The 23,150-nt window shown below is 40.9% G+C and overlaps 1 protein-coding gene across 3 annotated transcripts in view; it reads right to left on the bottom strand.

Annotated features, from left to right (window-relative positions):
• LOC149259359 (lysM domain receptor-like kinase 3) overlaps positions 1 to 23,150 on the bottom strand; it is a 247,618-nt gene that overhangs the window by 141,087 nt on the left and 83,381 nt on the right. For all 3 annotated transcript variants that reach the window (XR_016257464.1, XM_089418184.1, XM_089418194.1), the window contains 3 exons: positions 11,305 to 11,450; positions 11,066 to 11,155; positions 10,857 to 10,962 (listed from right to left, as the gene is read on the bottom strand). Coding sequence is in view for 2 of the 3 variants with exons in the window: in XM_089418184.1 (XP_089274310.1) it covers positions 10,857 to 10,962; positions 11,066 to 11,155; positions 11,305 to 11,450 (342 nt within the window). In the remaining variant the exon portion in view is untranslated. The remainder of the gene's footprint in view (positions 1 to 10,856; positions 10,963 to 11,065; positions 11,156 to 11,304; positions 11,451 to 23,150) is intronic.

Here is a 23,150-nt window from a genome sequence, read left to right as displayed (position 1 = left end):
TTTTCCCTTGATTAACAAGCTTGGTTCACTTAGATGCACTAACGAATAATTGCACCTAACAGTTAAGATACAACACTAGACATTGTGTGTTGTTGGCAGGTGGTTTCCATTATGGGTTGCGCAGCTTAATTGGGGCCCAAGTCCACTAGAGGAGTATTATGACACCCTACAATTGAAGAATTGAGATGTTGGTTTTCAATAGCACCAGATGTGCTCTAGCCATGAAATTGGTGGAGAGACTAAGGCACATGGGATCTCCAAGACCCAAAAATTGTTTCGAGAAATTCCATCTGAATGAAGAGATATTAAAATAATTAATATTTTTAATGGGTTCCTAAGTCTAAACTTAGGAAAATAAAAATATTGTGTATTAATATAAAATGGGTGACGAAGTTCTAAGTGACGCGGATCAAGCCAGTTCTAATCTTAGCCATTAATTAGGGACATAATCTCGACCATTGAATCGTCAAGAAAACTATAAGAGGAGGCTTGAGCGTCAGTTGGAGACACACCAAGAGAGATCAAAAATTCGATTTTTTGGGCAAGGTTTGCTGAAGAAATCGAGTTAGTGATCAGAGTTGCAGCGAGGGGCAGTTCAGCAAGGGATCTTCATCTGAGGCTGAAGAATACATAAAATAGACGCAACGCAGTGCCGGGAGAGACAGCGCAGGCCCTAGAAGGGCTTACGCAGAGGCCATAGACGTTGACGCAGGCAGTGCAGAGGTTGACGTTGGGCCTCAAAGGCAGTGCTGGGGAGATTTTGTAGGGCAAACTGAGAGCAGAACAACAGACTCTGAGCCGGGAGACGGTGAAGAAGCTCCTGGAGGAGTGACGCGGTTCCTGAGCAGTGCTTGGAGCAGCTTTCGCTGTCCAGCATAGGGAACAACCGAGTCACTATGGGGTTTGATCATCCGGTTGCTGATTTGTCGGAATATTTGTCTACGGATAGAGGTACTACTGTCGAGGATATTCTCTGTTGGGTGAGCCATTTCTGGCACCCTAGTTGTATTCACGAAATCTACTTAATAATAAAACCCTCATATTTGTTGCACCGGTTTTCCCGCATTGGGTTTTCCCGCATTGGGTTTTTCCGGGCACAATTGTCCAAAAATAACAGTGTCCCTTGTGTTATCGTCTCATTTTATTTCAGTGCATCATCTGTATATTGGTGAAGGCTGCAACAGTGTTTACTTCAATGTTTATGCAATTAAATAACTTGTTAATGTAAAGAACAAGTAGGAGATAGTAAACCAGTAATTGCAGTAGGGGTTTTTGATGTGTTAGATTCAGGAATTTTCACATGGTATAAGAGGGATTGCAGATCATAGGCGACTGAAGACACCAGCCGAGAAATCTGAGAATTTGCAGCAAAGAAGCAATGTTGTTCCAAAGTTGAAGAGGCAAGAGGAGAAGCGACGCAGTGCAAAGAGGGTGACGCAGAGGCTCACGCAGTGCAAAGAGTGTGACGCAGAGGCTCACGAAGTGCCTGTGTCAGCATAATGAGCTGGGAGAGGAAGACGTAGTAGCTGGGAGGAGTCCACGCAGTAGCTATGTCAGCCATCAGGGCCAACGCAAAGGCAAAGGAGGGTAGATCAGGCCAAGAAGGATTGACGTAGTTGGTTGGAAGGTGCAGATTCAACCCACGCAGAGATTGAACAGAGCCTGAAGGGCTCAAATTCTTCGAGTTGTCGGGACTAAGGGAGTTGTGCAGATTTTGATTTGAGGAGCTCGTGGGATGTTGTGTCTGTCAGTGCAGAACAATGTCTAAGGAGACTGAACCAAGGTAGACCGAAGCACTACCTGAACAGATTTCTAGCCAAGAAATCTAGATCCGGGTTGCGACAACAAAGGAGGATTGGAGAGGAGTGATTCGACAGTTGGCCGAAGGATTCCCAAGAGAGACATTAGGATTCACGGGTAGTCTGGAGAAGAGGAGCAAAGACGGCAACAGACAGATTGAGGGATCTGGACAGAATGGACGGGGCTTCAAATTTTGTCATTTGGAAGGCCAAGATCCTGGCAATCCTAGATAAACATCGCATCAAGGACTATGCCTTGAGAATAGTAGTTGTCCCAGTTGACCCTGATGCAAATGAGAAGTATGAGGAGATCCAAGCGAAAGCCAAATGCATGATCCTAGACGGGGTCAAAGATCATGTAACACCACATATTGCTGAGAAGAACACAACAAGGGACATGTGGCAGACCCTGGCCACCTTATACTAGGGCTCTTCCATGCAGCGGAAGATGCTACTAGAAAATCAGCTAAGGTAATATTAGATGCAGAAAGGAGAGGAGATAGATCCCTTCCTTCTCAAGTTTCAAGGGATTCGAGACTAGATTACTTCCGTGGGGTCTACACCGGATCAAGAGTTCATCGTTAAGACTGCCTTGAATGCAGTCTCCAAGGAGTGGGAGACATTTGTCCAAAGCATTTTGGGCAGAGTGACTCTCCCCAGTTGGGAGGAGATGTGGGTAGCTCTTCGACAGAAAGAGCTCAAGAGATTGACCAAGGCGGGGAGTTTCGATAAGGGAGTTCGAATCAAGAAGGAGGAGGATGCAGCTCTCGCATCAGTAGGATAGCAGGGGGTACAGAAGAGTAAGAAGAAAGACATCTCCAAGGTCAAGTGCTTCAATTGTGGGGAGCTGGGACATTATGCCTCTCATTGCCCGAGGAAGAAAAGGTAAGGGAGAATTTTCTGACTCAAAGCTTGATCTAGCAAAGGCGGAGAAGGATGTCGAGATGGATGACAATTGTGCCATGAGTTCTCATGTGCCTCTAGAGAAGAGGTGGGGAAATATAGAGCTGTAGTCAAAAAGACTACAAATGCAGGGCAAGATCCTTCAAGTACCCAAACTCTTGGATCACAACCAGTTATGGGAGCCCTTAAAGATAGTAGCATGATGACAGGTGTCGGGTGGAGCAAGTTGTGATAGAGCGACAAAGCAATGCTAGAGTGCAGAAGTCTGTAGCAACGCAGTGGAGGTTGCAGTAGTGTGAGAGGCATAGAAGAGGTTGCAGCAGCGCAATGGCAGCAGAGGGAGCACAAGATAGCAGCAAAGGTAGCTTCAGCATCACGAGGCTTCGAGACTTTGGGTGAAGTCAATTACTTACTTCTCAGCAACTGAGTTGCAGTGTAGCAGTTAACAGTGGTAGTGCTATAGGAAACATGAGGCAGCATTTTGAGAGGGAGTTGCAGTACAAATGTAGCAGTGGCAGTGTCATGGGCAGCAGTACAGGAAGCAGCAGTGTAATAGATGTGGGGCAACAGGCCAAGCATCAGCATAGAGGACCGATGCAGAGGACTAGTGTGATTCTTCTATGGTGAGGCATTACCAGAGCACATTCCTCGCTAAGAGGAAGTGTTGATTTTGGGTAGCATCGGATCTGATCTAGCCATGAAATTGGTGGAGAGGCTAAGGCACATGAGATCTCCAAGACCCAGAAATCGTTTAGAGAAATTCCACCCGGATGAAGAAATATTAAAATAATTAATATGTTTAATGGGTTCCTAAATCTAAAGTTAGGAAGATAAAAATATTAATGCATATTAATATAAAATGGGTGAGGAAGTTCTAAGTCACGAGGATCAAGCCAATTCTAATCTTAACCATTGATTAGGGACTTAATTTTAGTCGTTGAATCGTCAACAGGAAAAGTATAAGAGGATGCTTGAATGTCAGTTGGAGACACAGCAAGAGAGATCAAGAATTCGATTTTCTGGGGCAGGGTTTGCTAAGGAAATCGAGTTAGTGATCAGAGTTGCAGCGAGGGCAAGGGATTTTCATCTGAGGTTGAAGAATACATAGCAGAGAGGCAGTGCATTGCCGGGAGAGACACCTCAAGCCCTAGAAGGGCTGACGCAAAGGCTGTAGAGGCTGACGTAGAGAACGCAGAGGCTGACGCAAGTAGCGCAGAAGCCGCAAAGGTTGACGCTGGGCCTCAGACGCTGCGCTGGGGAGATTTTGTGGGGCGGACTGAGAGAAAATCAGGATTCAGAAGACTCTGAACCGACAAAGGGTGATGCAGCTACTCAGCAGTGCTTGGAGCAGCTTTCGTTGTCCAGAATAGGGAACAATCGAAGTCACTGTGGGGTTTGATCATCCAGTTGTTGATTTGCCAGAATATCTATCTCCAAATAGAGGTAATACTGCCGAGGATATTCTCTGTTGGGTGAGCCATTTCTTATACCCTTGTTCTATTCATGAAATCTCCTTAATAATAAAACCCTCATATCTACTGCACCGGTTTTCCCACATTGGGTTTTTTCAGCAACGATTGTCCAAACATAACGGTGTCCCTTGTGTTATTGTCTCAGTTTATTTCAGTGCATGATCTATATATTGGTGAAGGCTGCAATAGTCTTTACTTCGATGTTTATGCAATTAAATAACTTGTTAATGTAAAGAACAAGTAGGAGATAGTAAACCAATAATTGCAATAGGGGTTTCTGATGTGTTAGATTCAAGAATTTTCACATGAGATCCATGGAACTTTTATCAAATGTAGAGTATCATTCCATTTCACGAGCACCTACAGCACATTATTCATGAGATGATGTACTTGGACCAGCATGCCCCCAGCTAACTTAGCAATACATATAGGTTGTGACAGCTGATATGAGGCACGGATGAGGTTTGTCTCACCCTTGAGAGATGGGAGGGCTAGCACCATCCTCTAAGCCCTCAACCTTGGAGCAAAACCAACCCATTGTATCACCAAGATACCCATGAGACCCACTTTGTGCCCCAAACACAAAACTGGGGTCCACAAGATGATTTGCATTGAGATTTGGGGACCAACCCCTAGATCTGGAATTTTGGAGCCCTGTACACTCGACTTGGCACTGAAAGAGCCCAACACATGCGCTAAAAGGGCCTACGTAGCCATCAAATCAGCATTTCGACCATTTTTGTTGGCTAATTTTTATGTTTCGCGTTGGCTATGAGGTTAGCTTGTAACCTCACATAGTATCAAGCCTATTATTTTACAATTTGAGGGGCTCCTAAGCTAAATTAGAGATCATTAGACATGTATAAATAAGAGAAAGGTCATTTCACTCTCTCCTCATCATCACTTGGAGAATTCAGACCTCATTAGAGAATTCACACTTGTTTCCTTCTTGGCTATTGGAGTATTCTTGGATGCATTTCGATGTTTGGAAGCTATTTTGGATTGTCTTTGGAGCTATTTCTTTGGTGAATGGATGGATATACTACATGTTATCTTGTAAGTGCCTATTGTTGATGAATTTTATCTTGAAATTGTCTAATGTATGGAATTGTTGCTTCTAGATTATGCTAATTTGTGCCCTAATTTGTTGAAAATTAATTTTAAAGGCTATCTAGTTGAGAATTGCATATGTTACTCATTGTATAACATGTAATGAATGTTCCTAGTGGAGGAATTCTTATAACTTGCCATCAAATTACATTTTCCTTAGAAGTGGGTAAATGCTTGAAATGGATACATACCTAGGGCATCAATTTTTAGCCTCCTTAGAAACGATTTAGCTTTTCTTAAGCATCATTGACTCCATATGCCCCAAGGACAAGGTAGTAGACCAAGTCTTTGGTGATCAACATAAAATTTTCTACATAAATTTCTCTCCTCAAATTCGGTCCTTTTAAAGTTAGGCCGAAATTCTAGGGTTTCGAGTGAAATTTTAGGAAAGGGGCTTTTTGGCAATCTAAGAGCCCAAACATCAAGAGATAGGTCTAGGATACCTAACCTATCAATTGGGTAGGCATCCACGCAAATTTCGTCCATAAAATCTCTTGCCCTAGGTGTTGCTCTAAGAGGGAAACCCTAGTTTCTTCTCACTCAGCTTGAGGATTTTCTTGAGGGTTTCATGAGCCCTGGATTAGTTGAATATCATTGTAAGAAACCCTTTCCCTCGGGCCTCAACCTTGTGAATACCTATTATCATCGAAAACCTCCAAACCCTAGGTCTTCAGCCTTGATATCTAGGCCTTTTCTTTAAGAGCAATTTGCTTCTTTGAAGCCTTGTACCTTGGTTGTGCCTCCCTTGAAATAGCTCTAGTGGGTTCACTTTGTACCTTATCATTAGCATATCCAGTTTAAGTGATTCCTCCTTTACAAAGACTCTTCCCATCGAGGAAAGCCGTAAAGAGTAGGGTTTTGGCCATTGGGCCTCTACCCCAGTGTGGTACTTGTTCTAGCTTCTTGCCTTATAGGGTTTCCCTCTCCAAGGCCTACTAGATTTTGTGGTAATAGATTCAATACTCCATCACTAAAATTATCCTCCTCTAGATTGTTGCCCCAATCCTTCGAGTCTTTATTTATCTTTCCCTCCTTCTAGTAATGGAACGACAATTGCAAGTTGTGAACATACCAACCTCTTTTATCAATTTACATTCAACCTATTTCCTCTAAAATTATGGATAAAACTATAGGTGCTTCAACACCTTTTTGAGGAATAAGTGTTTACCACCTATGAAAGCACTCGTCTTGCCAAATGTTGTAGTTGTAGGGTAGCACCACTTTGCATGTTTTGTGACTCATGAGTAGACAACTTCCCTTGATCTTTGATTGCAAGGTTGGTCCCAAAGGCCCCATTGCAAATGATGTAGTGACTAAACTATCTCCATATGGTGTCGCACTCCTCATCAGGGACTAATTTGTCTAGTGCTTTCATATAACAAGCTTGAACTTCTAGATCCTCGTATGGTTTCTTTTGGTCTCCCACTAGGTGTTATTGATGAAAGCCATGATACATGATAGTATTTAGGTGTAAGAACATATGCCAAGGTATGTAGTGGAATGTGTAGCATTTCCTATCATTTTTCCACCTTTACGTGACTATGATTATACAAGTTGGCATCTCTAGGCTTAACAATGTCTTTAATCTACCCTGACATGATATCCATTTGCTCATCTGAATCTGCAACTTGATCATGTAATAAATTGTTTTGTCAGCTGCAAAACATATATAACCTATGACCAAACATGACTGTCAAGAAAAATCTCCTTCACTACATTAGCACCATCTCTATCATTGTTCATTTCATCCCATGCACCACTCATCACCATAGCACACAAAGTTTGTCTTACCTTCAATAGGTGCCTAAAGGTGAGGTTATTAGCAAGTCTATCTTTTACAATCTTAAGCAGCTACAACCTAGAGTATGTCGTAAAAGTAATTGACCTTTGTATGCCCTACGACAAATTTGATGAGTCGCTTCCTTCTCTTCTACAAGCCATCAATCCATCCATATTCTTTATGCTTGAAAATATCATGCATCAAAAGGTTCAAAATCTGCACCAAGGATCCGGACCAAAAGATGTGTGGATGAACCCGCTCAATGAAGCTTTCTTGCCCCCTTACAATTTGCTACATTATTAATGATTACTTGAACCACATTAGCAGCATGAACCTTATTAATTGTTTTTAATAGGAAATCTACAATGTTTTCAGATGCAGTGACCGAGAAGGAGCCCTTCATTGTAAGAAACATTGCACCACTAGTAGAAATGCCAAGAATATTTAGATCATATTGATTTCTAACATTTGTCCAACCATCTGATAGAATGAATACCTCGAAGTCACTCCACTCAATTGTAAACCATGTTAAAGCCCTTTGAATTTTTGCTTTTTCTCTATCTAATAACATAGTTCTAGCTTTCTCATAGTTGGGGCATTTGAATCCTCTAAGGGCTTCATTGATGGTCTTAACCACATCATGCCAATAGAGGTAGTGACACAGATTGAATAGTATACTGCACCAATAGAGAATCGCACCAATTTTGCATCCACCTCATCCCTCCCACCAATATTAAGGAAATTTGCTATTGTTCTTGTAGATATATAGGTTCCATAAGTTCCACGAAGAGATGGGGATGTGTGGCCACTAAATCTAGATGTTGCATCAGATTGAAGCTTTTATCTTTTACCATATTTCTATGTGCAACCTGCTCTACTTTGATGTATTTCTGCCTTTGTTCCTTTGATATCTTAGGGAAAATTGAGATCCCAATGGCACCCTTATTGTCATCACTCTTTGTTACCACACAAAGATGCCTCCTCACACAGGTATATGAACCAGTAAAAGTTGACCTCGATGAAAATCATGAGGGCATAGAAATTTAGTGGTTCTCAAGATCTGTAACATATCTCCACAATTGTGTCACTAAACCTTTTCCACCTTCATTGCCCTCATCATCCCCTTCCCCTCCAAACCCTTCCACACATCTTCAGACATTGCGTCAGTATGAGTGTGACCACTATCCTCTTCTTCCATTGCTTCCCTTTGATTCCAGTTCCCCACCAACACAATGAGAACCAAAAATGAAATGATAAACCATAAGAACACCATTTTTCTTAAATCGTAGATAAACAACTTGCAATAAAATGACAAACAAGAAGGAATAGGAAAGAATAGGAGAAGAGGGAAAAACCCAAACAAATAATAAAAGGAAAGGAGGGTGTTGGAGTTTTCACTTACCTCTTTATCTCTTGAGAAGTTGAGATAGATGGCAGTCCTTGTTATCTCTCAAGCTCTTTGTTGCTCTCTCCTCCAAGCTCTCACAAATTTTCCCTCAAAAATTTATTCTCTTCTTTTCTCTCCAATTTGCTCTCTCCTCCAAGGTCAAGCAAACAAGATGAAAGAATGAGGAAAAGAGAGGGGGAAGTGTTGTTTTATCACATCCTCAATTTCGGCACAACCTTAAACCTACCAAAGGTCCTACCCCGGCTCAAAAATTAGAAAAAAAATACTTATTTGAGGTCCACATGGGACAGTCCAGCAAGCTGAGGAAGCACGTAGGGAGCATGGCTTGAGCGTCTCTAGAGCATGGTTCCAACATGTGCGAGTTTCCATTGCTGTTCCCAATTGGCAAGGAGCATGCTAAACAAGGCCAGAGCGCACTCGGGATTTTGGCAGCACTTTCCCAGAGGTGCTCCTTAAGTGCACCTGCTCAGAGTGCAATTCCAGGGCCAGAGGGGGAGTTGTGTTTCAGGAAATCTTGTAGCCAATTTCCTCCTCAGATGGCCCTCTATTATCACTTCCAAAGGTCTTTTGTTTGAATCTATCACTAGCGGCGAGCACCATAACAAAACCCAGATCAAGAACCACCAATGGATTCACGTGCCTCAAGAAGTTTTGCTAGTTGTGTTCTTGCTGCAACAGATGTCACAGGCAATCTAATCACTTCCCACATACATTAAACCTCTACAAAAGTATAGATAATGAACTCAATGGAATACCTTGATACCATGTGATAAAGCCCAACAGACAAGAAACTTGTTGGAATAAATGCCAATATTAGCCCAATAAATAAATGCGCAGCACATCTATGGATGCCAGGATTAGAGTTGATAAAACACCCCAAAGGGGTAAAAAGTCCACTTTCGAACTGTCATAGCATTCCAGTTGTAATAAATTTTACATTGGACTATTTTTATGATGTGAGACAGATTGTTTCAGTCCTCATTCAGAGAGGATACCAAGAGACATCATAACTGCAATTCCCTCACATCAACCATAATGAGTAGGTGTTATCTTTAACACATTCTAGATATCATCGCCAGGAAAAGATTTTGATTGTTGTCATATTTCTTGAGGTACTAAGTCATTGAATCCTTGGTGTGTCAATGTGTGAAAAGAAATATGAACAATACTACCATCAACTTTTCATGTTCATCCACTTATATGTGAGAACTGGATGATGTTCATCTAACTGATTTTGGAAATCTATTTGAAACACAGCTAGTGGCATTTCTTAAGTCCTTATGGAGTGCCATAAGTAAACCATGGGCCACTATTATGATCGTTGGACCAAGAATCTACCAATATCTGTTTCTATTTTCATGCCATTTGATGGCAGAAGCAAGGTCTTTTCATTGACATTTTTGTGGTCCAAACCGTGCCTTCAGAAATCATTTTAAAATCATACATTACTTGTGACATAAATTTCAAAAGTTGGGCACTGATAAATGATTATTTATCAATCATTAAAATGATGAAAGGCTTTTGAGAGTTCTTTTTAAATCTCCATTAGCTTCACTAGATGATACCGAACAATTCATATCAACTAGTTTAATTTGATTCCAGTCAACCTGCAGAACAATATTATATGCAGTTTCAAAAATGTAAAACTAAACGTGAGCGTAATCATACAAGCGGTGGAAAATTTAGATAAGTTTTTCATATATCAAGAAGCTTCATTGTTTGGTCCTGATAAATTCAAATCCAAGATCAAATTAACTCTTCTTAACCTACGGAGCCATATTACCTACAGTTTCACGCTTTCAAATAAAAACACTAAAATTAACAATGGGCATGAGGAATCATCAGTCTCCGCAGTAAAAAGTTCATATAGATGTTCAAATGAGAACTGAAACCCTCATGACGCATCTGTATAAATGTTTTGTCAGTAGAAAACAAAATACAGTCTAATAACTGACACGAACTAGAATCAAGCCTGTAGAATGCAATATTAAAATCCGGTTGAGTGAATGCAGCAAAACTCCCATGCCTTCATTAATCAACAATGCTGTTCAGTCTCCCTATTACTAATCAATAGATATCTCAAAAGGGATGCATTTAGTAGTTAATCAAACTGAAATTACTAGGAAGAGGACTAATATACAGCGGCCAGCCAATTATTCATATACCATAATATGTCAGCTTTCATAGTCACCCCTCGGGAACTGCTAAACTGAACAAAAGCTTATATATGTGGTAAATATTGACATAATTAAGGTCTACCTCTATTCTCTAAATTTTTCCTTTTAGGCTTTAAATGTTTAAATTTTACGTGGTGCATTTGCCTAGAGAAAACTGTAAATGTTAACTTTATTTCTAATGCAGAAAAGAACAGATTGAGGTAATACCCTTGCTCAGAGGATCATGGAGGCGACTACTAACTGAGCTTTTATGCGCATATTCATAGACAAGGAACAGCTCATCCTCAGTTGCTGCATAGCCAATTAGCTCTACCTTGTGACATAAAATATCTAAGAATCAATAATGATGACCCAATCATCTACCTGAATCAGAAATAAACTCAATTATCCCCTTGGGAGAGATACGGATGAATTACCAAATTTGTGTGATGAACTCTGCAGAGGACTTTCATTTCCGCCAGAAATTCTTTAGTTTTGGTAGCAGTCATCCGCTTGATTGCCACTTCCTGTTTGCAACTTTGCATATGCAAGAAAATTCACAGATGAATTAGAGGCATACAAGAATCATGGCTCTTCCACTTCCGGCAATGTTCTCAGAAAATTCATCTGCTTTTATTACATAAAAAGTTATACATCATAACACAAATGGAATCACCTGATCCCGCAATATACCATAATAAACCAAACCAAATGCTCCATGTCCAAGTATATTTGAATCGTTAAAACTTTCAGTAGAAGCTAAAATTTCTTCATATGTAAATACTATTGGCTTTTCCAGGTCAAATGCTCCAGCCATCACATCTGCATTGAAAATAATACGCAATAATGAACAACTTTAATATGAAGTGCCATTAAAAGTAACTTTTCCAAGAAACATAGTGCCAGAAAGAGAAGCAAGGAAATGCACCCATATTGTATGTTATGCCCCCAAACAACTATGAGAACCACTCTGACGCGAGTTATCATTATACACTATGAAACCGGATTCACTAGAAATGGGCTACATGTCCGAATCCCACGAATCGGACACAATTCGGTGGTGATTCGAATCCTAGAACATGACACGATCGAATCCCGCATGTGTCATGTTAGGACACAACATGTCACGATTTTGGGATTCGAATCGCAAAAAAGGGAAACCCACGGGCATAAAAATGCGTTGTTCTATCAGTCAGTTATCATTTCTCTCTTTCAGTTTTGCATACATTGAGCTGTGGGCAAGGAGCTAAGGGTTTGGAGCAAGGAGCTAAAGGTGTGGGGCATTCGGCAAGGAGATTCAAGCACCAGGTAAGTGCATTTCATCTCCATTTTTTTGCATTTCTATTACAGCAGTTTGTACATGAATTTTTTTTACAAATTTGTGCATGTTTTGTTTTTTTTTTTTTACAGTATTCATGGCTCAATCAAGGGCAGCAGTTAGGGGGCAAAGGAAGGGGAAAAATGTCTCCATTGGAGATGCCCCTCCTCCCCCAATATCATCAGAGTCTGCTGGAAATGTTGAGGGAAGAGGAGGACCTAAAGCCAGCATTGAGAAATATCCCTTGTGGAAATATGTCACAAGAGAGGATGGGACAAGCACCAAGGGGAAGGGAGGAGGCAATGTGCAATGGAGATGCAAATTTTGCCACATTTCTTTCAAAAGCACATATTACCATGTGAAAATCCATTTGTTGGCTTTACCGGGTTGTGGAATTGGAGATTGTAAAGCTGTTCCTTTACAAAAGAAGAAAAAAATGGAAAAGGAGTTCATTGTTGGTATGGCAAATGTGGCTGCAAAATCAAGAAAATCCAAAAATGAAGACCCCCTTCCATTTTTGAGGAAAGGCACCACCAAATTTCCATTTGAGAGTTCTATTGGGGGACAAGTAGCAAAAAGAAGAGCAATTTCACTTGGTCCAGTGGACAAGATTTTTCAAAAAGAGAAACAGGAAGAGCTTGATCTCACCATCGCCTTTTTTTCTATCAACACTTCATATCATTTAATGTTGCACGCTCACCTCTATTTATTGAGATGTGTCGAGCTCTAACTCATGGATCTCCATCATGGTATGTGCCTCCTAGTTCAGAGAAGCTTAGAACCACATTGTTGACGAAGGCAAAAAAAGAGGTGCAAAAAATGCTTGAGCCTATTAAAGCATCATGGCCAACATCTGGGGTTCGCGTTGTTTCTGATGGATGGACAGATCTAGCACAACACCCAATCATCAACTTCATGGTGTCTTCCTTGAATGGTCCAGTTTTCTTGAAAGCAGTGGATACACTTGGAGAATACAAAGATGCACAATTTATGGGTGAGTTATTTATTAAAGTTATTGAAGATGTAGGTGTTGATTCTTGTGTGCAAATCATTATAGATAATGCACCTGTTTGCAAGGTTGCTGGCATGATTCTGGAAGCTAAATATCCACAAGTGTTTTGGACACCTTGCATTGTCCATTCATTGAACTTAGCACTGAAATCCATTGCTTCTTATGTGCTTTGGATTGGTAACATTATTGAGGATGCACGACATATCTGTAACTTTGTGCAAAATCATACAAATGCCCTCACTATCTAAAAGGAGTACAGCAATCTATAATTGTTGAAGATTGTTGATACACGGTTTGCCTCTTCATTCATGATGTTGAAGAGGTTGAGGGAGGTCAAGACCGCTCTTGGGGCCATGGTTATTTCTGAGTTTTGGTCTTTTTGGAGAAAGACAGATCAAGTAGCCTCTAAAAGGGTGAAGGACACAGTGCTAGATGATGCTTGGTGGGAGAGGGTAGATCTAATTATTCAGATCATGGACCCTATCATTTCTTTGTTTCGATTTGCAGATACAGACAAACCCATCCTAGGAGAGGATTATGAGGGATGGGATTCCATGATTGAATCTGTGAGGAGCATTATTCTACAGAGTGAGTGCCCCGAGTATGAGACATCACCAGAGGCCTTCTGTGGTACTATTCAGGAGATTTTTGTCAGCAAATGGAACAAGAATTGCACACCTTTACATTGTTTGACTCACCCACTGAACCCAAAATACTACAGCCATGAGTGGTTGAATGGTGGACCTTCCCGCAGATTCCTTCCCACATGGATGGTGAAATCTCACAGGGGAGGAAAGATGCATTCATGCGGGTTTTTCAGGATAGAGCATTGCTTGATGAGGTGGAGGATGCCTTTGCAGAGTTTTCCACTAGCACTGGTCGATTTGTTCGATATGATGTGATTAGAGACAGGGGGGCTAAGAAACCCTATTCTTGGTGGGCAAATCATGGGGAAATAATCCCTCCTCATCAGCAATTAGCCATGAGGCTCCTCTCTCAGGTGACTTCATCCTCTTCTTGCGAGAGGAATTAGAGCACATATGGGAATTTGTATAGTGTGAAGAAGAGAAGGCTTGATCAGTCCAAGGCAGAGACAATGGTGTATGTGCACACCAACCTTCGTCTTATTTACAGGCAGAGGGAAGAGTGGTTGAGGGGAAAGACAAAGATGTGGGATGTCTTTCCTGATGATATAGGTCTGGACAGCAGCGTTGAGTTGGCATTGGCCAACATGGATCTCAATGATCTAGTGCTAGAGCTTGTTAGATTTGATGACGATGATATTTTAGAGGGGTCATCCTCCACACCAGCAGATGCAGAGGCGACTATGGATACAAGGAGGAGGAGGATGCAGAGGAGAGCAGTGTTGAGTCTGGTGACCATGATCATAAGAAACATTGATGTTGATTATGATGATGACTATGAGGATTGTTGACTCATGAATCATGGGCTACCTATTTCCTTGAGGCTTGTATACTTGTAGTTCTTTTATATTTTCTATTTCTATTTGCCATTGGCATTGCACTACCTATGTAACACATTTTGATTTGATGATTTAATGAGAAAACTACAATTCTCAATGTCTTTATCTTACTATCCTGTAAATTGTCTTTCATTTATGAATCATGATTTATGTGACAACTGACATGTTTTTGAATTTTGTTTGTACTATGCATGCTATAATGTTACTAACTTAGTTTGTAAACAGTAAAACTAACATCTAGATGAAGATCTATGTTTGAAATCAATGAATTTGTATCATTAATGAGAATTTGTGTAAGAAATATCTAATTTTTAATATATATATATATATATATATATATATATATATAATTAATAAAATATTAAAAATAATATATAACAAATCCTATGTGTCCTGTTCCGGGGGGTCACGTGTCCGAATTCGATTCTCGAATCACCGTATCCTACGAATCTTGAATCCTCGTGTCAGGTGACTTAGATTATACATCATTAATAAGCAAAAGAATAGCTTTCATTCACAAACAAGAAAGGTCCTTTAATTAAAAAAATTGGGGCAACATGAGTACAATAGAATGGCTCAATATAAGATAAGAACAGATAATTTTATGAATGGCCAAAACGATTGGTCAATGGGACTAAAAAGTAATTTTTTTGATAAACACCAGTAGAAGTGCACTAGGCTACTCCGAAAGCATAAAGTTCAAAAAGCTAACAACAACTATTAAAAGTACATGCAAAATAAACCTGTACTATAAAGCTAACAAGTAGGAAACATAAAGGTAGAGAAAGAAAGTTATACTGAATATCTCCCTATCATGATGAATAATTAGGAACAGCAGAAGACAAGGTGGTATCTCGATCAACATTAACCACAAAGAAAGTGTCAATGTGTTGCTTGATGAATTCAGCTACGGAAAGCCTAGGACTGAGTGGATCTAGCAAAGGCCAGGATGACCCAATCAAAAACTATCCTAACATCCAAGGCTGAAGGGAAGAATCTAGTGATAGAAGCCTAGTTCTGAAAGGCCTGTTGCTGCACAAACTACCAAGCCTAGTAAATACAATAAAACTAGAGGGCACAATAGCAACTTGGGACAGAGGCCCACTATCACCATAGCCTATGTCCCCTTCTCTTCTCGGATTTTCACTAACAGGGAGGAGTCCCAGTATCTGTCACTTATGATTAATATGTCTATAATAGGATTCAAAGTGAGGCAAGGATGGCTCCTTCAGTTGAAGTGTGAGATTTTGGAAAAGCTAGTAAGATTTTCCATGACCAACCCCTTGAAGGAAATACTTTACTAGACCTGGGGTTGAGATATTTGACAAGGTAAGAGTTCATCCAAGGTCAAGATAGTCAAGATAAAAGGTTTTGAATGATATGTGCTATTAAAGTGCAAACCTTCAAGAAATCCCTAAGTTGAAGGATGGCACCCAGGGTTCCCACTCAACACAATAGTGCATCAATTATATTGGGATTTGACCGTGAAAATTACCCCAAATTAGGAGGAGAGCTAGAGGAAACACCAGTGTAGAAGACTGTCGAGACAATTTTGGGAAAGTCATTCCCTAATGAGAATTGTACCAAGCCCTAGGGAGCCCTCCTTATCCTTAAAGGGACGAAGAAAGGAGGGAAGAAAAGGAGGTGAAAAGAATCATCTTTTGATGAGTTAATGTGATCACCAAGGATCTAGGACCAGTGCCCTGCAATTGGGAGGATTGGAGTCAACAATGATCTTGACTTAGTAACTTTGCTCTTCAAGGATGCCTAAAGAAGCAGTTTCACTACCTATGGACACAGCTACATGGCAACTTTAGACTTTTATACTTCAATGGAAATTGTTATGGAGTTTCAAGGATGCAAATTATCCTCTAGGAACATCCATTCAATCATCATCTTATGAGTAACACGTGCAAAATTTTCCGATAATATCAACGCCATAAACAATTTTTTTAAGAATTAGGGCAAAATAATAACCATAAGAATAAAATTCCATGCATTAGACATTCATTATTTCAGAAATATAGCATTAAAAGGCACTTACAAGACAACGAAGAGTATATCCATCAACAAGAATGCCAAAAAGAAGCTCCAAGATAGAAAACAAACTTTTCCAAATATGAAAATGCATTAGCTCCATCCAAATCTCTCCACAAAAATTACGGGCCGAAAATATCTAATGAGAGGGCCAAAAATCACAAGTGCGATAAAATATAAATGAGGCTCTCCCTTATTGCGCCAAGAGGCACTCTACAGCCTAGTATAGGGGTAATGTGTAGATGTAATGTAAGAAAGTTTGTAAACATTTTACATGTCGGCTTAATATGTTGAATTTATATTAATATATATCCAATTATTAATACGTAAATTGGTAAACATTTACATGTCGGTTAAAATTAATATAGAGCCCAAGGGAGATGTTGTAGTGTCCGTAAAAAGTTAAAAGTAATCAAAATAATAAAATTCAAATTTGTTACATTGTAATTTTGTTTTTATTAATAAAATTACGAATAGATTTTTAGATTTAAAAGAAATCATAGCATACATATTACATTAAAATATATAAGTAGCAACAGTAAGCTTAGATCCATTTTACCTTATAAAATAGAATAATGATTATGTAACCATATTTAAATTTAATTAATAAGCACATAAACTTACAATATAACAATATGTTTAACCATGGATATTCACGTCCACTTTGCCATAGATATTATTAACTTGTAAATAGGCTTTGTTGCAATACCATGGATTATCACTACAACATGCCCAAAACCCATGTCTCATTTCTATTGAAGGTTCTAAGTTTACATAATTTAGAAACCCTTCATGCACTTTTCCTGATTTATTCCTACCTACTTGTTAATTTTTCTTTAGCAAGTTTTTTACAAGGTAAATACTGAAAATAAACACCAGTGCATGCTCAACATATTACAGATCAGCAACTAAAAGAAACAAGAACAAACACACCAAATGACACCATTATTTTTGGACCAATGTCCCCAGAAAAACCCAATGCGGGAAAACCGGTGCAGTTATCTAAGGGTTTTCTTATTAAGCAATATCAAAGTACAATTTGGGTGTCGAAACTGACCTACCCAATAGAGAATTTCCTTAGCAGCTATACCTCACAGTTTGAGAGAAATCCACTGGCTAAAACCCCGGAAATCCCTTCCGGCAGCTCCTCAGCACAAAACAGCTCCTGCAACCCTAGCGTCTGCCTAATTTGGACTGCATCAGCCCCTCTCTGTCTCACGCTGGCCCTGTGTTAGCCTTTCTTAGCTTGCGTCAACCCCAGGAGGCCCTGCGTCAGCTCCAGGAGCCTCTGCGTCAGCTACGTTGGCCCCTCTGGTGCTCTGCGCAGCGATTGGCTGCCTTTGCATGCCCCTGCTGGATCTGCGTCACCCTCCTTGGCTGTTGCGCTGCTCTCCAACCACAACCTCTACCTTCTCTATTCCAATGCACTCAATGCCCTTCAGCTGCTCTCCCAATCACTGATTCTATCTCTATTAGCAAACCTCACTCTAGAGAATAGAATGATTGATCATCTGGTGTATTCTCCAAGTGACCCTCAAGCCTCCTCTTATACATTACCTGTTGACGATTCAACGGCCGAGATTAAGTCCCTAATCAACGGCTAAGAGTAGATCTGGCTTGATCCATGTCTTTTGGGCCACTCTAACACAAATTCATATTAATACTCATTGTTATTTTATTTTCCCTAAGTTTAAACTTAGGGACTCCATTAGAAATATTAATTATTTTAATATCTCCTGATCTGTTTAGAATCTGCCCAAACTCTTTCTGGGTTTTGGAGTCTCATGTGCCCCAACCTCTCCACCAAATTCCGTGGCTAGAGCACATCTGATGCTACCCCAAATCAACACTCCCTCTTCCCGAGCACTGTGTTCTAGCAATACTCCTCACTGAGTATTACTCTGAATTTTGATCATCCGGCATCGGTACCTGTGTTGATGCTAGGCCTTCTTGCCCAACATCCTCTACACTCCTGCCTCTTGTACTATTGCCCATGGTTTTGCCACTGCCACTGCTGCATCTGTACGACAGCTCCCTCTACATCTATGTTGTTGCTGGTCCTTTCTCCCAGCACTATATCCGCATTGTACCTCCTCTCATCACGCTGCATCGTGCTGCTCAATGCTGCACTGCAACTCAGTTATGAAGAAGTAAGTAAATGATCTCCCAACTGACCTCCCTGTTGGGCTAGAAACACCCACTAATGCTGAAGTTCCCTCCGCTGCTGACAAGTGCTCCCTCTCTCTGACCTCTACGCTGCTGCAACAACTCCTTGCATCTCGCACCGTTGCACACCTTGTTATGCCTTCCTACACTGGTGCAACACTCCTGTGCCTCTCGCACTACTGCAGCCTACTAGCTCTCCATTGTCTTGGGACTCCTGCACTATAGCTCTCTCTGCCACTCCATCCGCACCCGTCTCTACCCACTCAGCCAGTCTTGCTACACCTCGTCGAGGCTCCCGTAGCAAGGTCTAATCCAAGAGGCTAGGTACCTCGAGGATCTTGCCCCTCATTGCTTGTAGTCCACCTACTACAGCTCGATGTCTCCCCACTTCCGCTCAACTGGAATGTTGCACTCATGGCACAATCATCGTCTGTCAAAACTTCCTTCTCTGCCCGTGCTAGCACTGCCTTAGTCTCGAAAGACTCTCCCTTACTCTTCTTGCTTGGGCACTAGGTCGCATAATGACCCATCTCCCCATAGTGGAAGCACTTGATCTTGGAGAGATCTTTCTTCTTTCGCTTCTCCTGCTTTCCCTCAGATGCTAGGGCCACATCCTCCTCCTCTTGCTTGACCTTGATCTCTTTGCTGCTTCTAACTGTCTTTGACTGCCGTCTGATCTCTTCCTGGCGAAGAGCTGCCCACATCTCGTCCCAAGGTAGGAGAGTCCCTCTGCCCAAGATGCTCTGGACAAACACTTCCCACTCTTTTGAGACAGCATTCAGGGTTGTCCTCACCATAAGCTCCTGATCCGGTGTCACTCCTATAGCAGTCAACTGATCTCGAATCTCATTTAGTCCTCCAAGGAAAGAGTCAATCATTTGACCCTTCTTCATCTAATACGACCTCATCTGGTTCTCGAGCAGCATTCTTCTATGCACAGAAATATGCTGGTACAGGTTCTTGAGAGCTTCCCACATCTCAACTACCGTTTTCTTCTCGACTATATGTGGTACCACATGATCCTTGACCCCGTCAAGGATAATGCACTTGGCCCTCGCCATCGCCTCCTCGTACTTGTCATTATCATTGGGGTCGACTAGGATAGCTATAACCTTCAAGGCGAAGTTCTTCACACAATTTCCTATCAAGCACTGATAAGATTCTAGCCTTCCAAACTACGAAGTTCGATGCTCCGTCCAGTCTATCCTGATATCTTACCCCGTGTAGTGCCATGACACTCCTCTACTTCCCTCCTGGAAGTTCTCTGTTCGACTCCTCTGAGTCTCTGCTTCTCGTCTGGAAGTTCTCTTCTAGACTCCCTCTAAGTCCCGATTTCCCTCTTGGAAATCCTTTTGCCGCTTATCGAGATGCCTCCTACTATGATCGTCTTGTGCAACTGCACTGTTGATCCGGCTTCCTCAGCTAGAAACCCTCGGTAACAACTCCTCTGGCCTGCTCTGTCAAGTATTGTTCTAACTACATTACCTCACCAGCTCCACTCTGCAATATTCCTGCAGCCTTCTAGACCCCAGCAACTGCCTCTCCATTAACTACATCAACCCCTCTCTGCGTCACGTTGCATCTATGTCACCTTGGATGGGTTTGCGTTAGCCCTGCGATGCCCTGCGTCACCGTCTGCCCTCTGCGTCAACAATGTTGGCCCCTCTAAGGCTCTGCGCAGTTCCCGACTTCTTCTGGCTGGCTCTGGCTGGCTCTTCGTCACACTTCCTTGGCTTCTGCGTTACTAGAAAAAACTTTTGTCACCTCGGGACAACTATTTTCTGTTGTTATTGCTCCACTCAACTAATGTCTCTTAGTCCTCCTTTGATCTGCAATCACGCTCTGATACTATGTTGAAGTTTCTTAGTTTACTTAATTTAGAAACCCTTCATGCACTTTTCCTAATTTATTCCTACCTACTTGTTAATTTTTCTTTAACAAGTTATTTACAAAGTAAATACTGAAAATAAACACCAGTGCATGCTCAACATATTACAGATCAGCAACTAAAAGAAACAAGAACAAACACACCACATGACACCATTATTTTTGGACCAATGTCCCCGGAAAAACCCAATGCGGGAAAACCAGTGCAGCTATCTGAGGGTTTTCTTATTAAGCAATATCAGAGTACAAACTAGGTGCCAAAACTGGCCTACCCAACAGAGAATTACCTTAGCAGCAAGACCTCACAGTTTGTGAGAAATCTCCTGGTTGAAACCCCGAAAAACCCTTCTAACAGCTCCTCAACACAAAACTACTCCTGCAACCCCAGCGTCTACCCAATCTGGATTGCATCAGCCCCTCTCTGTCTCACACTGGCCCTGCGTCAGCCTTTCTTGGCATGCGTCAGCCCCAGGAGACCCTTCGTCAACTCTGGGAGCCTCTGTGTTAGCTACGCTGCCCCTCTGGTGCTCTGCCCAACACTTGGCTGCCTCTGTGTGGTCCTGTGTGAGCCCCTGCTGGCTCTGCGTCACCCTCCTTGGTTGTTGTGCTGCTCTCCCGGCACAATCTCTGCCTTCTTTGTTCCTCTATACGCAATGCCCCTTAGCTACTCTTCCGATCACTGATTCTATCTCTCTTCGCAAACCCCGCTCTAGAGAATAGAATGACTGATCATCTGGTGTATTCTCCAAGTAACCCTCAAGCCTCCTCTTATATTTTTCCTGTCGACGATTCAACGGTCGAGATTAAGTCCCTAATCAACAGCTAAGATTAGATATGGCTTGATCAGGTCTTTTGGACCACTCTAACACACATTCATATTAATACTCATTAATATTTTATTTTCCCTGGACTCCATTAAAAATATTAATTATTTTAATATCTCCCGATTTGTTTAGAATCTACCCAAACCCTTTCTGGGTATTGGAGATCTCATGTGCCCCAACCTCTCCACCAAATTTCGTGGCTAGAGAACTTCCGATGCTACCCCAAATCAACAATTTCACACTCAAAATCTTTTATTTGAATTTAATTTTATAACATTTTTTTATTGAATTTAAAAATATACATATCATATAATTACTTTTGAGATATATCTACACCTCTATCACATGAAAATATATAAGATATAAATAGTAGCTATAAATTAAGATCCATTTCACCATATAAATTAAAATAATAATTTTGTAACCATATTTAAATTTCATTAATAAGCACAAAAAAACTTAATACTTACAATATAACAAGATTTTTAACCATGGATATTCACCACCACTTTACCATGGATATTATTAACCATACCATACCATGGGTCAATACTATGGCTCATCAATACCACATGCCCGAAAACCATCCCTCATTTCACAATCAAAATAATACTTACAATTAACAAGACTTTTAACCATGGATACTCACCCCACTTTACCATGGATATTATTAACCATACCATACCATGGGCCAATACCATGGCTCATCAATACCACATGCCCAAAATCCATTCTCATTTCACAATCAAAATATTTTATACATATTTTTTTAATTTAATTTTATTACATTTTCGCGCCAAGAGACACTCTCCATCTCAGTGTGGAAGAGTTGGTGTAATGTTATCTAAACATTTTGACTCGTTGAATAAACTTAATAATTAAACCAACCTAGATCCATCTTAACTCTGGATCTATCAAGCCCCGAGAGGGACCAAATTTCTTGAGGTGCAAACCTTTTTTCAAGTTTTGCACTCAGAAAAGAGGGTTGCACCTTGAAAGATTTGATCCCTCTTAATGCTTGATAGATTTGGAATTAAGATGGATCTAGGTTGGTCTATATGAGCCTATACAAGTTCAAATTAGCCTAGTGAGCCCTGTTGTCCCTCAAATTGTACATCGTATTACAGCAATGCTTAGGGCAGGGTTTGTCACTATGATCCTTTTCCTGTCCGTTTAAGTTGTCTCCTACTACAGGCTAAGGGGGTTAGTCTCTGTCGATTGGATGATGAACAACTTGTTGGGAACCAACAAGTTAAGGGGACACAATTGGAAGATCTGGCAACTTGGTTGAGATTAAGCGACAAGTAGGATTATTAAGCATGATTTGATTAGATTTCTTAGGGTTATAAGTTAGAGAGAAGTGCCTTCAAAATTTAATCACTTGCACAAAATGAATTCAATTCCAAGAAATTTGGATAAACAGTTGTTGCAGTATGCAAATCTATCATAAATGAAGTGTGGGACCTAAATCTAGGTGAGATGCAAGTTCCTGGTAAATTTTAATTATATGCCTAACAGATGCATCATTTCACTCAATTTTTTTGAAGCTAGTCTTGAATGCAAATTGTAGAGAGAAGTCCAAAGGAAGGAGGCCAAGGCCTCATTAACAATACCTCCTGTGGAGTTCTAACCACCTAGGTGTCTTCGTTCCTACAAGGGATTGCCCACAAGAGAACTACAATGTCACCTATGTTAATTGTGAATGAGGATATAGACGTTCCAAATTGTGTGAGAAAGGTGGTCCTATCTTTCTTACAACCAAGCTTATGCTTGGAGGTATATTTTAGAGAGGTAC

The sequence above is a fragment of the Pinus tabuliformis genome, chromosome 6 (genome assembly GCF_031772625.1).
Source record: "Pinus tabuliformis cultivar Carrire ecotype Pingquan chromosome 6, CPIR1, whole genome shotgun sequence".
Classification (NCBI taxonomy): Eukaryota; Viridiplantae; Streptophyta; class Pinopsida; order Pinales; family Pinaceae; genus Pinus; species Pinus tabuliformis.
Note: the sequence above shows the minus strand (reverse complement) of the source record. Positions and strands in the feature narration are given on the sequence as shown.